General features: G+C 42.6%; 1 protein-coding gene across 2 annotated transcripts in view; it reads left to right on the forward strand.

The window, feature by feature from the left end:
* NTRK2 (neurotrophic receptor tyrosine kinase 2) overlaps nucleotides 1-14,559 on the forward strand; it is a 327,279-nt gene that overhangs the window by 234,752 nt on the left and 77,968 nt on the right. For both annotated transcript variants that reach the window (XM_082695217.1, XM_082695218.1), the window contains one exon: nucleotides 5,715-5,845. In XM_082695217.1, the coding sequence (XP_082551343.1) occupies nucleotides 5,715-5,845 (131 nt within the window). The remainder of the gene's footprint in view (nucleotides 1-5,714; nucleotides 5,846-14,559) is intronic.

The following is a 14,559-nucleotide window of genomic DNA, read 5'->3' on the forward strand; positions in this document are numbered from 1 at the left end:
TAGAACATTGTAGTAGAGTAAATTTTAACTCTGCCCCTTATTGGTTGTACAGCATTGGATGAGTTACTTAGCTCACCTGATCCTCTTCTTTTTACTTTAATTTGAAAATGGATGTAAGGATACCCTACCGGATTACTATGAAGATTGATAATTCTTGTAAACCTCAGCACATTTTCTGCCCCATAATAGCAATCCGTGCATGTTAGGCCCTCCCCGTATCCTCATTTCACTGGAAATAGCACTTGGGAAAGGATAAGTGGGTTGCTCTATGACCACCAGTAAGTCAATTAATTGCGGTGTCATCTGTAAAATAAATGTAACTGTTGACCTCATTCGGGGAGATATGAAAATTAATTGATGTTAATGCACATTGGGATTTTCTGTTGAAATGTATTTAAGAAGAGCTCAGGATGAATCCATGTTCTTTTTTATCATTAATATTATTTATGAATATTTGGCCTTATCTTGTCCTGGTGTGTTTTATGTCTGTGGTCTTAATTGCATTTATTTCCAATTTAGCACCACCTTGTATTTTGATAAAAATGTAGATGAAATTCAAAACCATAGTTCCAGTCTTTCATGCAACTTTATTTTTACAAGGTGGGTGATTTTACCTGTTTCAGTAGGCTGCCCGTGAAACAGACATTAAGATATTTAGTAAATGACATTTGTTCATCCTATATAAAAATCAAGTTCAAGCTTTTTCCAAGGCATTTACGTTTCATTTCTCACTTTTTGTAATTGTCTTATTTTGTTAGCAGTTTTCTGATGAAATTCTTCCTTACGAGAGGCTTGGTCCATTTCAGATGAAACATGTGAGTGTTTCAAGTATTTCTGATAGAGGAGATATTAACTAGATGCAATGCTTATTTTCACTGTAATGCCAGGAGGCCCTGGCTACCTTGGGTGGGTCTCAAATGGGGGCCTGTGTTAGAGAGTCCGGGCTCAGTCACCTCCTAGCTGTGTGGCCCCGGGAAAGATGCATCACTGTTCTGAGCCTCACTTGTGACTACCAAACATGAGGAGGTTGAAGTTCTTTTTGCTATCATAGAACCCAGTCCCTTGAGAGAGAACTGCTGAGGCTGACCCTATATTCGGATCTGTAGGGAAACAGAGAGATCGTATCTACTGTAGAATGTTGTCTTCTAGGACATACTACTTTTTACCTTTCTGCTTCAAAGTTTAGAATAGTCTTCCTTTTAACTGTAGATCACTTAGTACTTGGCATATATTAGAGATTTCAATTAATGACTCAATTTAAAGGTCATAGGCTAAGCGGGATATATCCACTAGGCCAGGGGGCTTTCTATGAAACCCCATTACTGAGGAAATTGGAAGAATACATTTTCAATTTCACCTTTAAGTGGGTAGTTTTATTTATGTATTTATTTCATTAGTTTTAGATTTGGTAGTAATGGATGTAGATGGAGATTAATACTTCATCTATAGCCTGTGTGTCTATAGAGATTATCTGCTTCTGGGGAATATCAATACCAGGAATTTGATTTAAGCCATCTGAACCTGCAGGCACCTCTGTGAGCTACTGGAAGTACTTGGGAGGAAACACATCTGTCAGGGGTTGTAATGTGATACTAACATGAAACTGGAGATCTACTCAGTTTTCTGGTCCTCAGGAAGCAAATGGCCAAGGGCACCAAATTTCTATGCTGGAAAATTCCATTAAAGGCAAGGATGTCCAGATAGTTTTCAGGCACTCATCTTGATTACCATTGCCGTTCCTCAGTTTCTCTCTGATTCCATAGAGTAGATTGAGTTGTTCAGTAATTTAATCCTGTGCTTTGTTTTTACTGTATTGGGGGACGTAGATCAGTCTGCAGTGCACATGACTTTGGTGTATTTCCATCTTGCCTTGATACCTCCTTGTCTTCTGGCAAGGCAAGTTTTAAAGAGAAACTTTCTACAAAACTTTTTTTTTATTTTAAATCAACTGTTGTTTTGAGTTTTCCTCCAAGTCTAGGAAGACACCGATGCTAGAGTTTGTGTTTTCATATATTTTTTTTTATTAGTTGTTCATGTTGGGTTTGAGATGATTTTACTCATGTCTCAGGAGCTAAGAACAGACAATTGACTGACTCCAGAAAAAGAAGCATGTAAAAATTTTACATGCTTACCTGATAGCTTATTTATCATTGGGATCTTTAGACTCACTTCAGTCAGAATATTTTGAATCAAATGAATCTAAGTGTTCACAGGGCCCATTAACAGTGTGATTCCCAGTGCTCATCCACAGCAAAATCAAGAGCTTGTGAGGAATGTGCATCAGTGCATTCCTTCCTTCCTTAAGACAGTCTTGCTCCCAGAGAAAGTCACCTTAATGCCATCCAGACAACCAACCCAAACCTCGCAACACCTGACTCTTAGCTGCACCAATAAAAGACTCAGATGAATGCAGCCCAGTGTTTCTGCAACTTAGGCAAGTTACTAAGCATCTTTGTGCCTTGGTCACTGGGAATGATGGCATGAGTAGGGTGGAAAGGGATAGAGTATATTGGGAGATCAATGGGTAAGAGGAGTAATTAGCAATGAGGGGGCAGAAGTGGAGTAGACTGCTGGATCCTTAAAATAGATCTCTGAGATTGCTGGGGCTCTGGCAGGAGAAAATGGGTAGTGGTCAGAAGTCAGGCACACGGACCCCCACGTACCTGGGGAAAGGTTGGGGGTGACCTCCCTTTGAGGCCATGGAGATCTTCGGGGCATAGCCAAGATTTTGTATGAGTCAAGGAGGTCAAGGGAGACCTAAGGAGAAGTTGGGGATATAGGGAGCTGGTGGGTGAAACGAGGCCAGAGGGCCGTGTGGGAGGGTCTGTAAGAGGGGTGAAGAGATGGGCACTGATGAGTGGTGTTGGAGTAAAAGGTTGAATAAGGAGGGATGCCCTGAGATGTTCTGAGGACTTCCAGTGGTGATGGAGGGAAACAGGAGATGGGGCAGGTGGGGACGAGTCCCAGTGCTTTCTTAGAAGAGATTGGGAAGAAACTCTTAGCTCAGTGATGTGAGAGCTTCAGGTTAGTTTTTGTCCCCACCCCTGACCTCGGAGAATTAGGCTGCTTTAGTGCCTACATACTGCTTTCAAGGTCAGCATAGGAAAACTGGTCCCATCGATTTTAGTTTTAAAGGTGATAGAATTGTGGCTTTATCCATAGCTTTATAAACTTCAACTTATTGTCTACTTATAAACTTCTAACTTCTTCTCCTGTTTGGAAAAATTTTAATAAAAGAATAAATAAATGGAAAGAAGGAAAGAAAGAAAGTGTAAACCAAAAGCAAAAAAAAAAAAAAAAAGTTAAATACTTGCCTTGATTTGGTGAGAAAGTAAATCAAGTGACAATTTAATTCTCAATGAACGTGTGACAACCATGAAGTTAAATATTAGATTTAAATATGGCAGCTAATTCTCTGTAAGAATTACGTTTGTCTCTTTATATGGGCACTCTACCTAATGAACACATTTCTCTTCTCTTAAATTCAGCCGTTGCTACTGGAGCATGAGAAATTAATATACGTTCTTATATTCATTAATACTGTTGCTCATAAAAGACCTTTTGATTTTTTATCACCCTGAGTTCCCAGAGGCTCATGAAAGCCATCATAGCTCCAAACCACATGAATTATCAGGGGAAAAATCCTATTACAGCAAAACCTTAATCACTGCTTGCATTTTTTAAGAAATTGTATCTAAAAAGAAACTGCAGAGCAGATCCATCAACATAGAATGAATAAATAAGTGGTGGTATAGTCCTTTCTCTGTATATTATACAGTAGTAAAAGCAAAGGAATTGCTATTATACACACTGTAGCTCAGTGTAACTCAATCTCAAGGACATTGTTGAGTGAAAAATGCAAGACGTCGAAGAATACACACTGTCTGTTTCCATTTACGTAGCAATGTCAAACAATATCTCATTAGGGATATAGCATTAGTAACAAACCTATGGAGGAAATGATTAACACAAAATTCAGTCTAGTAATTACCCCCGGAAGAGAGTGGGAAAGTGGATACCATCAAGAAAGAATATGGTAGCATAGTGGTGCTTTCACCATACTGGTGATAGTCTGTTTCTTGGGTGGAATGACAGGTTTATACTATTTAAATTACAGAAATATGCTTAGTATTTCCTTTTGTTTTCAAAGTTCAGTTCACATTCAAGGGGGAAAAAGGCTTTTAAGAAAGATCATCGAATTAAACCACAGTAATAAATCTTCTACGGGCTCAGCACCTGAGGCATTACACATGATTATAGAAGATAGACAGGGTTGCTCTTAGTCTCACGGTGTTTACAGATGTGCAATAATTGTGAGATAAGCAAGAATTCAACTAAGCATAAGTCGTGATGTACTATGAATTCAGAGAAGGAGGTCTTTGATGGTCAGAGCTGTCTTGGAAACCCTCTCAGGAAGTGAGAATTTGAACTGGCCTTTGAAGGGTGAACTAAACAGGAAGCTGGGAGAGTATGTTTACTTTTTATTATTTACATATTTCTATTTCTCTTGCCATGTGTAACACAATTTACTATGGAAAAGCAACTTCGTGTGTGTACTCTGGATTCAGACAGACCCGGATTCAAATTTCAACTCCTCCATTCCCACGCTGAGAATCACTGAATTTTCTCCAGACTCAGTTTCCCCACTTACAATATACGAACAGAGATGCTTCCCAGGGATGTGGGAGCAAAACGAGAGAATACCGTTAGGGACACGTTCCCAGCTCCAGAAGTCTTCCCAGTCTCTCTTTAATACCGCCATTCAAGGATGAGGCATCCTGGAAAGAATGGCAGCCAATGACCTTGTCGAAGCCTGGGCTGAGGGCTGAGCACTTGACAGTCAGGGGAAAGAGGAACAAGCTCCCATGACAGCTCTGTCCTCCACAGAGTCTCCTTTTGGACTTTCCACTGGCTCTGTCCTGAGCAATGCTTCGCTCTGCTCTCCTCCTTGCAACGGACGGGCTTCCAGAGAACCTTGGCAGCCTCCTGCCTTATTCCTCAGGAAGGCGTATAGATGAGTTGACATGGGCCGGGTCCACTCTAGGCAGGAGGGAGAAATATTTTCTCTTCCCGCCATGCATCTATTCTTGTCTCTACTTGGCTTTGGAGAGCCAAGACTAAGGCATGATCTTAGAAAGGGCTCAGGAAACCAGCTGCAGCATGGTCTAGACATTTCTGGAATGAGAAAAGAGTCTCAACCCTGGTCAAGTCCAGCTCACCAGGAGGACAAAGCTCTGATTAGCCATGCCCAGATCTTGCCTCTTCCTTCTGTTTCCTCTGAGCCTCCCCTCTAGAAGTCTGAGGCACCTTAACAAAGAAATAGAGATTCCTGGCTCTTTCTCTGCCTTTCCCCCACGAGAAACATGACAAACAAGTATATGCAAAGCATCTGGCTTGTGAGAGGTCTGCTGTTAATATCTCATCTTTTCCCATTTCTCCCTTCTCCTAAGTTGGGAAGTTCATTAATGACATTCTGTAGCCAATGGGGAAGTCACTTCTTCAGTTCTAGCGAAAGTAATAATTGAGCTCCGGAGAGCACGCTGTATAACCTCCTTCCAGCTATTTGGGGTGCACAGTGAAGATGGGTACTGAGCCTCTCTTTCGGTTTACTGGGGCAGAGGGGAAAAGCTCAGGAGGCGGGCCCCTGACTCCCACCTTCCGCCGTCACCTCCGTGTGCCTCGATTCCAATTTCCACTCTGTCTTTGTTTTACAGTTGTTCAGCACATCAAGAGACATAACATTGTTCTGAAAAGGGAGCTAGGCGAAGGAGCCTTTGGAAAAGTTTTCCTAGCTGAATGCTATAACCTCTGTCCTGAGCAGGACAAGATCTTGGTGGCAGTGAAGGTAAGAGAACACTCCAGAATGTCTCATTATCTGTGGTTGCACTCACGTGTGGAAGTAATGTTATTCCATGTTATAGTTGGCCAATTCAGGAGCAAATTATGTCTGCTCCAGTGGATGTGTTTGAATTTTCTGGAATTAAGTGGTCAGTGGGAAGGGTGTTTGGGGCACATGTAACTGTTGGAGCTTCTTCTCAGGGGCGACCCACCAGTCCATGGGCTGTGGAGCGCTCTGGGCTATTCTTACAAGTCAATGTTAACTAAACACTGAGTGGAGGTCAGTAAGGTTTGACAGAATTCCCCCAGACACATATTGGAGCCTCAGTCTGTGTCCTTGGGATGGCTCAGTGCTTTTGCCAAGCTCAGCTATAGTTTGTCCTCAGTGGGGGCCCTAGGAGGGAGACTGGAGTCCGCTTTTCCTCTCAGCCCTCTGCTCTGCTGACATCTACTGTTACACCTTACCCTGTCCCTCCCGAATGTCCCCAGAGCCCCAGGATTGCATACAGGGCTGCATGATTCCATCCTGGGGTAGATGGCATCTCTTGGGATTCCAGCACCCCAGGAGACACGCGGTTTTACTGAAATAATGGAGGCTGAAAGTCCCTAATTCCCACCACTGCCCCCTCCCCCCAAACTCAAAAAGGAGACCTGGTCTTCAGTAAGATAAATGTTACTGGAGGGGATGAATTTTCCACTGAGCTCTCTAAAACATAGGAATTAACAAAAATAGCACAAAAGACTTCAGCAGATCTTTTACATATGCATTGTCAAAACTAAAAAAAAATCCCAACTCACCAAGGTATTGAATAATATATGTAAAAGACTTAAAAGAGGCCTATATTTATAAAATGAATTAAGTGGCAAAGGAATATGGGCTTGGCTAGTATAATAAGATGTAGCTTCTTGGCTTCATGGAAGATGATTGGGTTTTCTTTGTTTCTGCCAAACAGAATGCAGCGTTCATTTACTAGTTACAACCAGGACAAACTTCATGTTTAAAAGTCAGCTGTCTATTCCATTAGTGCTGTACTTTGCATCAAAGTATTCTACTGTATACATAATAGGTAATTGAGGAGAGAGAAACTTCTGGAACTTACTCATCCTGTGGACTAAATACACTTTCTGTTAAAATTCATCCAAATGAAGAAACAGTGCATTTGCTTCCCGGGTATCATCCCAACCTGAGTGGCCCGGAGGCTCTTAGACGCTCACCAAAGGTTTCTAAAAGCTGCACTTTGGAACGAATAAAGGACAGAACTTTCTAGGGAGGGTAAATGTAATATCAGTAAACATCATTTCACTAAAGCTAGGCAAATGGAGAGGGAGAGGGAGCCAGAGGAGAGGAGACAGGAAGATGCCGGAAAGATGGGAGGTCAAATGGGGTAAAAGGTGTAAAATAAGAATCCCTCCATGACTCGGGCGGTGTTGGGGGGAGGGGTGGTTATTCCTGCTGTTGAGACTGCTTCCTCTTTTCTTTCATTTACCCAGAAAGTTTATTTTTTTAAAGCACAAAATGTTCAGAACATTTGGCAGTGTTCTCTCGGCAGTCTTTGCTTTCCTCTGCTGCTTTTTCCCCTCACGTTGGATAAATGGGACCAAAAGGTGCCTCTATTTTTGTAGATTCATAGACTGATAAAATATGAGCGCTAGAAGCAGCTTAGGGAAAATCTGATCCTAATCTAGCCATGAGCTATATGCAAGGACATTGAAGACCAGGGATTCCTGTTCTGGAGTCATGTTTCCTCCTACTGATATCTGGAGGCCCCCTAGGGACCTAAGTCAGGCCTTCAGATTCTGAATTCAGATTCTTGATTCCTGGGGTCACAAGGTGAGCATCTTGGAATGTGAGAAAATTCAGGGAGATTAGGGAATCCTAGATGACAGTGTAGGAGTAGCTGAGGGACCGCAGCCAGATAGAGAGAGAGAGAGAGGCACCAAGTTTCTTAGTGGGGAAAGCCTTTCATTTGAGTGTCGTTCCGTATTCTCCGCCTGCTTCACTGTTCTCTGAACGCCCTTGAAGAGAGGATGTTCCCCAGCTACATTTGGGTCACCGTCAACTCATGTGTCGCATTTCCTTCCCAACACATGCTAGGACAGGGTTTCAGGGCCTGGGCTGGTCCTGGCCAAGCACCAGAGAGGGTCAGTGAGGTGTAAACAATTACCCTGTCCACACAGCCTGCCGCTCCTGAGGCTCATCTCCTACTGCCATTACCGCTGAGGCTTCTCCCTGGTTTGAATCCAGTCACAGCCCAAATTCATGACCTCCGGTGAGCGTTTGTGAAGCAAGACTGCTAGAAACTAACCAAACCAAAATCAACCAAACCAACAAGAACTTGAATTTTCCCCTTTATCAACTCCTGACTCTTTGTGGGCTCGTTCCTTCTTGTTGAAATTTAAATGAAACTGTTATTTCAAGCAGAGAGGACGAAAACGCCTGCAGCTCAAAAATTCATTTCAACTTCAAGGTCGCACACCTAAAACATCTCCTCTCCACGACCTTGCCTGTGAAGTCTTGTTGCTATCAGAGGCTTTGCTTACATTTGCCTGTATGACTTCTGGCTTCAGAGAGGGTGCCCATTTTCACTTTCTGGGATTCAGAGGTTGCAGCCCCCCCGAGGCACAAGCCAGACCTTCCTCAGCTCCACAACGGCTGGTTCACAATAGCATACGGACCCCTTACAGAGCTGCTCTCCCCAGCCTGACCGGCCGGGGGCTGGCCAGCTGGAAGTGTGTTCAAAGACTAGCCCCTGAACCTTGGAGGAAAATGTCTATGGTTCAGTCCAAACCACAGCAAAGCAAATTTTTCAGGAAGGAGACAAATGGAATGACCCTTCTGGGGCCCCGCCCAGCCTGTCACCTTTGAGGAGTTGCTCCTGGAGCTGCTCCTCTCCCATTGAAGGTACCCAGGGATGTTTGACAGGCTTTCTGCCTGTTGCCTAGCAACCCCTGCAGCATTGATTATGCGTCTAAGAAATAGCAGCTATTGTCCTCTTTCCTTCTCTAGAAGGAGCTGACTGGTTTGAAATCCAGGGCTTTGCACGCAGACTGACAGATGTCAGTTTCCTGTAAATTGTGGCATCGCCTGCCCCAAATGATTTTAAGAACTTGAGGGATCTGCAGGAACCGGTTTAAGATGGACGTGATCTGAAGGCACTCAGGAGCCCACATGGGCTGAGCGTCCCTCTCCCATTAGACTATCTCCCCGTTTGGGAGCCAACCAGATTGACCTTTTCTTGATAGTTTTTGGATGACCTTCGTTTTTTAGTGAAATGGATGCAACAGCTAGTTTTTTCCTCTTACACTGAATCACAATTGCAGAACCCATGAAGAGGGTGAGAAGCGGAGGAACCAGTCTTTGATCAGAATGAGTTACTTTACCTTTAAGTAACTCAATTACCAAGGAAACGTTTCATGGTAGTTTCCCTGCATTAGCTGTGGGTGCGTTAACTATTTTTGGCTCTATCCAACCTGCATTTCGATAGCTGCAATGCCTACAACATTTTCCTCTACTATTTCCTGCACGCTGATTTTTGTTTTTTAAATATAGCCACAAGTGCGCGTCGTCGGATTCATGGCCTCTCCTCCCCCTCTCTACTAACTCAGGTGTATTTCCAGAAACACAAAGATGCTGCATGCAAGACAGACTTTGGAAATTATATAGAACCCAAGTCTCATGTTTTATAGATGAGAAATCCGAGACCCAGGGAAGTTGAGTGACTTCCTCGAGGTGTAAGTTAAAGCGAGTGAGAGGCACCCTACAGGAACATTTGAGACCAGGAGTGGTGAGATCTGACTTCAACAAGCACTTCCTTCCAGATTTTTGCGTTTCACGATTCTGAATATCTTCTTGTTAACAGAAGAAATAATGCTGATTTTCTTCACCAAGGGTTTTGGAAGAGTTGACTGATGAGTGCTCTGGTACATTGCTGTTCTGCAGACCTAAGTAGCATCTAACATGTTCTGCCATGCCTGTGTCTGGAGAGCCCAGCCTTAGCCCCTCTGTCCACACAGCTGCCATTAATCCATCCACTCTCTGTTCAAGTTGCTCCTCTTAGGAGAGAACTCCCCTTGCCTGCTCTGCCAGCTAGGTCAGACCTCCCCATCATATCCATTAAGGCATCTGTACTTGTCTTTTATGGCATTTGTCAAGGTTGTTAATTCTATATGTGTCTGCGAGCTTATTTCATCAATGGCATGACTGCATGTCTCCTCCATTAGAGTGACATATCCTTGAGAGTGGGAACCATGATTTTCGGCACATTGTCTAATATCTAGTAGCGTGGAATAAATACTTGTTGAATGAATGAGGGGATGGCTATTAACTGATGTTCTTTAGCTTAACTCCCACATTTTGCCAACAAAGAAATGGGAACCCCTAGAAGACGATTGACCCATCCAAGGTCACGTAGGTTGAACAAGGGCAATTAATGTCAGATCTAGGACTAAAACCCAGGCCTCCCCAACAGTCTGATCCTTGTGATGCACCGCATTTTTTACTTATTGAATTTTGCACATGCCCTGGTTGCTCCAAGTGAGGAAATTCAACATGATGCCACTTACCAAGTAATACAAAGGAATGTGTTAGTTGTGCTCATCTGTATGTAAGGATGAGAGACACTTTGGCATTTTTCTGAGTAGAAATGCAATTCAAGGAAATAGGTGGAAATAAGGAAAACTGGATTCTGGAGTGAACATAAGCAAAACATCATTATCAGCTTTGATAAGAACAGTTGTAGCATGCTCATGGGAAACCTCAATCAAGCTGATTTAAGCAGAAAAGGAAATTTATTTGCTGAAGCTAATGGAAAACCTTGCTACTAGTGTCCTTGCTTCAGGTACTGCTGGATCCAGAAAATCAATTCTCCGTGTATGTATCTCCTGGCTCTGCTTTCCTCTGTATTGACTGTATTCCCAGACTGGTTCTCTCCTTTCCACTGTGGTAAAGACTTGGCAGCAATGGTTCTGGGCTTAGATCCTGCCATCCTAGCAACCCCAAAGAGAGCTCCTCTTCCCCATCAATGACACCAAATTCCAAGGGACAGCTCTTACTGGCTTGTCTTGAGTTGGGTCCCCAGGTCCTCTGACTCACTGAATAATAATCTGAATACCCAGGCCTGGGTCACATACACATCCTTGGAAATGGAAGGTGAGGTCAGGTCTACATGACACACAGAGACTGAATGTGGGTAGCCATGGTTCCCTGAAGGAATATTAGAGATTCCATCCCTGAAAAAAGGGTGAAGAGCTGTTCCTCCTGGTCTGTGGACTGCTCAAGAAGGAAAAGACTGTGTGTTCAGTGATTCCACTCCATCTTCACACCAGGCCACCTACCTGTGGCCCAACCATCCAAGGTCATCACATGGCACAGATGAGGCCCTCTATGGGGAAAGAAGCAACTAGAGCCAGTTGTCTCAGAACATGGATAGAGCAGAATAAGGGCTCCAAAGGAAAGCTCGTTCTCTCCTATTCTGAAACAGTGAAACAATCCTTAGACAAGAGAGGGAATCAAGAGTTCACCAATTCCAAGGTACATTTATCTCTAAGACAGGGGGCTCTTTTCTTCCTTTCATTTTAGGATTTTTTAAATTTTTATTTTTTTGTGGCAGTCACCTTATCAGTCCTTCCATCTTGATTAATCACGAAGTTTCCCTCCCATTCCTCCCTCTTCCTGTGCTCCCTTCCCACTTCTCCATGGATACTGGCATGGGAAATCCTTGTCCCCACAAAATGGAAATGGAAGATGACAAGATGAGTATATTTAAGAGAACATTCATTAGTGCTGTCCCAAAAAAGGAGTTTGAGTACCTTAACAGGACACAGTGTTGCAGAAAATGCTATCGACTCCCATCTTTACAAGTCTCTAGGAATAGAAATCATCCAACTTTTAATAGTGGCTCATTAAAAGCTTTCACTGTCTTTATGGCCCAGACATTGTTTAATAGATTTCTATTGTACTTTAGTGTAAGCCCATTTTTTCCTGGTGCGTGCATGCATGTGTGTGTGTGTGTGTGTGTGTGTGTGTGTGTGCGTGCACACACATGCTTGCATACATGCACACTCATGTAGGCTATAGGAGGGAGAGTGACATTTTCCTGGTGAGGACCTCTCCTGTGCTTGAGTCTGGTAGGTTCCAGTAACTACTTTGCCCCATCAATGTCCGCTTTCCAGAAACTTCAACTTTTAACCTGTGATGGGAAGTCTGTTTTTTGTCTTGTTAAGTGGTCTTATTAACCCTATTTTCTGGCTCGTCTCCAATTCATCCCCATCTTCTCAGAAATGCTAAACCCCAAACAGTGCATTTTACTGGAATGAGGACCTCTGGTATTGAACACAGCTGGAGACTTCATTTCACACTTCTGTATCTCTGGAACATGGGCCTCTCTCTCAGTAGCTGTGCTGCTTTCTCATTGGCTTTAACATGATAACCCGGATCCCGATTGAGTCCCAGTCTACCATGAGCCATCAGCAGCTTTAGTGAAATCAGCTCCCATTTTTAATTGTATTTAAAGCGGGTAAATATACTGCAGCTCTCCTTACTAGAGGACAACTTCTATTTCATTCCTTTGAGTCAATATCTCTCTGTTGCTACAAATTAGTTTCATGTCTTCCAAAGACTTAGCATTTATAATATGCGACTTGATGTAATATGCACACAGAAGCCGTCAATTTCACCACCCAAATTATTGCAAGCATTTTAAGGCGTGTGAAATAGGACTTGGCCTTGCGTTTCCCATTGGATGGTCGACTCGTTAGATTCCAAACTGTAAGAGTTAGCGTGGCTGTGAAAATAAAGATAGCAGCAATCAACACCCTGGCTATGAATCTTGTATTTGAAGCTGTCACTTGGTACATAATTAAAGTCCTCGCAAAGGCCAGTTACATATGATCGAGTTGATATACACAGAATGTTGGTTTCTAGTACACAGTGAGCACTGAGTGCGATCAATTTTATTTTCATATAATCCTTTGTTAATTTTTACATTTGTCAGGATGAAGGGGAGCCACCTACTGAGCCCTCCTTGGTTTTTAGGATCTTCTTTCTATCCCGTCTCTGAATTTATTACAACGTAGTCTTCCAAAGTTCACTATTGTAAGAACTTGATAAAAGCTTCCTCTCTATTCTTCAGAAGAGACCCTATAAATTAGAAGAATCTCATAGCACTGGGACTACAGATTACTCTAAACACCTGGCTAATAGTTGCCCAAGAGAACCTTATAAGAAGGTAATCTGCCTTAATACTATTTCAGTCCAGTCTTGTTTCCAGCAGTCCCAAAAGTCATGTTGACCCACTGATAGCCTATTGAGGTAACTTTTATGGAACAGGGTTGTCCAACAGAATAAAATGAGAGCCACAAATGCGAGCCACATTTGTATTTTTAAATTTCCAAGTACGTACATTAAAAAAGTAAGAAGAAACAGATGAAGCTAACTGTATTCATACATTTTATTTAACTCGACATATCTAAAATAGCATTTTAACATATTGTTGATACAAAAATATTAACGAGATGCTTTATTCACTGCAAGTTTTCAAAATCTGGTGTGTATTTTATACCTACAGCACATCTCAATTTGGATTAGCCATATTTCAAATGACCACCAGCTGCATGTGACTGTTGGCTACCCTGTTGAACAGTGCAGGTCTGAGAGATATCAGAAGAGTCAACAGGCTCCATTAGCGACAGGTCTTGCCTAAGTGAACCTGACCCAGAAGAACTTAGGCACATTGACAGTCATTCTCATGCATCTGAGTTGTTTCCCATGGGGGGTTACTCACTGGCCTCTGTTTTAAGCATGGTCATGGGCACTGGGCACGATGAGGTCTTACCATAATGATCTCTTCTTTTCTTATACTTCATTTTAACTTTGTTTCTTTGATGATAAAAATTATAGGCAAAGAATATAAGATCAGTACTTTAAAAAAGAACGCAATCTCTATTTAACCTTGTGTCTCCTAAACCACCTGCACTTTGAAATGCATGATCATTTATCCTATCCTACAGCATTCAATCACATGGGTCATTTCAAATAAGCTCTCTTGCCTCTCCTACTAGCTTCCTGTTAGTTAGCCTTAATATTTCATGGACGCATTTGAGAGGAATGTTAATTTTCCGTTCATTTTTTTCCCCTGACTTCTATTTTGCCTTCACTAGTTTCTCGGTTCTGTGCTGAAGTTTACCGCATGCTGTTCAGTTCCTCCAACTCTGAATCTGTGTGCTCAAGGCAGCAACTCACTGTAGCTCTGGATGAGACCTCTCTCTTGAGAATGTCTTCAGAAAGGACGGTAGCTCTGAAGTGTCAGGAAATTCACCAGGAATAAGAAGAAACGAAGCTACAAAGCAGACACCAGGAGTAAGAAAATAGCAATGCTCAATGATGGGGCAAATATGCCTGTCAAAGTGGAGGCGATTGTCAGTGAGGGAAGCTGCCACCTCATGTCCATTGCCAAGGACTCGGGGAACCAGCCAAGCCTCCCTTAATTGAGTAAAATGACAATCAGCCATGGTACGAAAACAGAGATGATTTTTATAAATAGGGTTGATAGCAGGATTTTTCCAGCTTCTGATTGCTGTCTGGCTATGGTTCCACCCTTAGAAAAAAATTCTGTCCTTCGAGTGCCAAATTCAGAAGATGATTTTGCCCAACTTGTTACTGCCATATTTTCTGAATCTCTTAAAATAGATTTGAATCATAATTTAGAAAAAGGACCCAACAGG

The sequence above is a fragment of the Mustela nivalis genome, assembly GCF_964662115.1.
Source record: "Mustela nivalis genome assembly, chromosome: 13".
NCBI lineage: Eukaryota > Metazoa > Chordata > Mammalia > Carnivora > Mustelidae > Mustela > Mustela nivalis.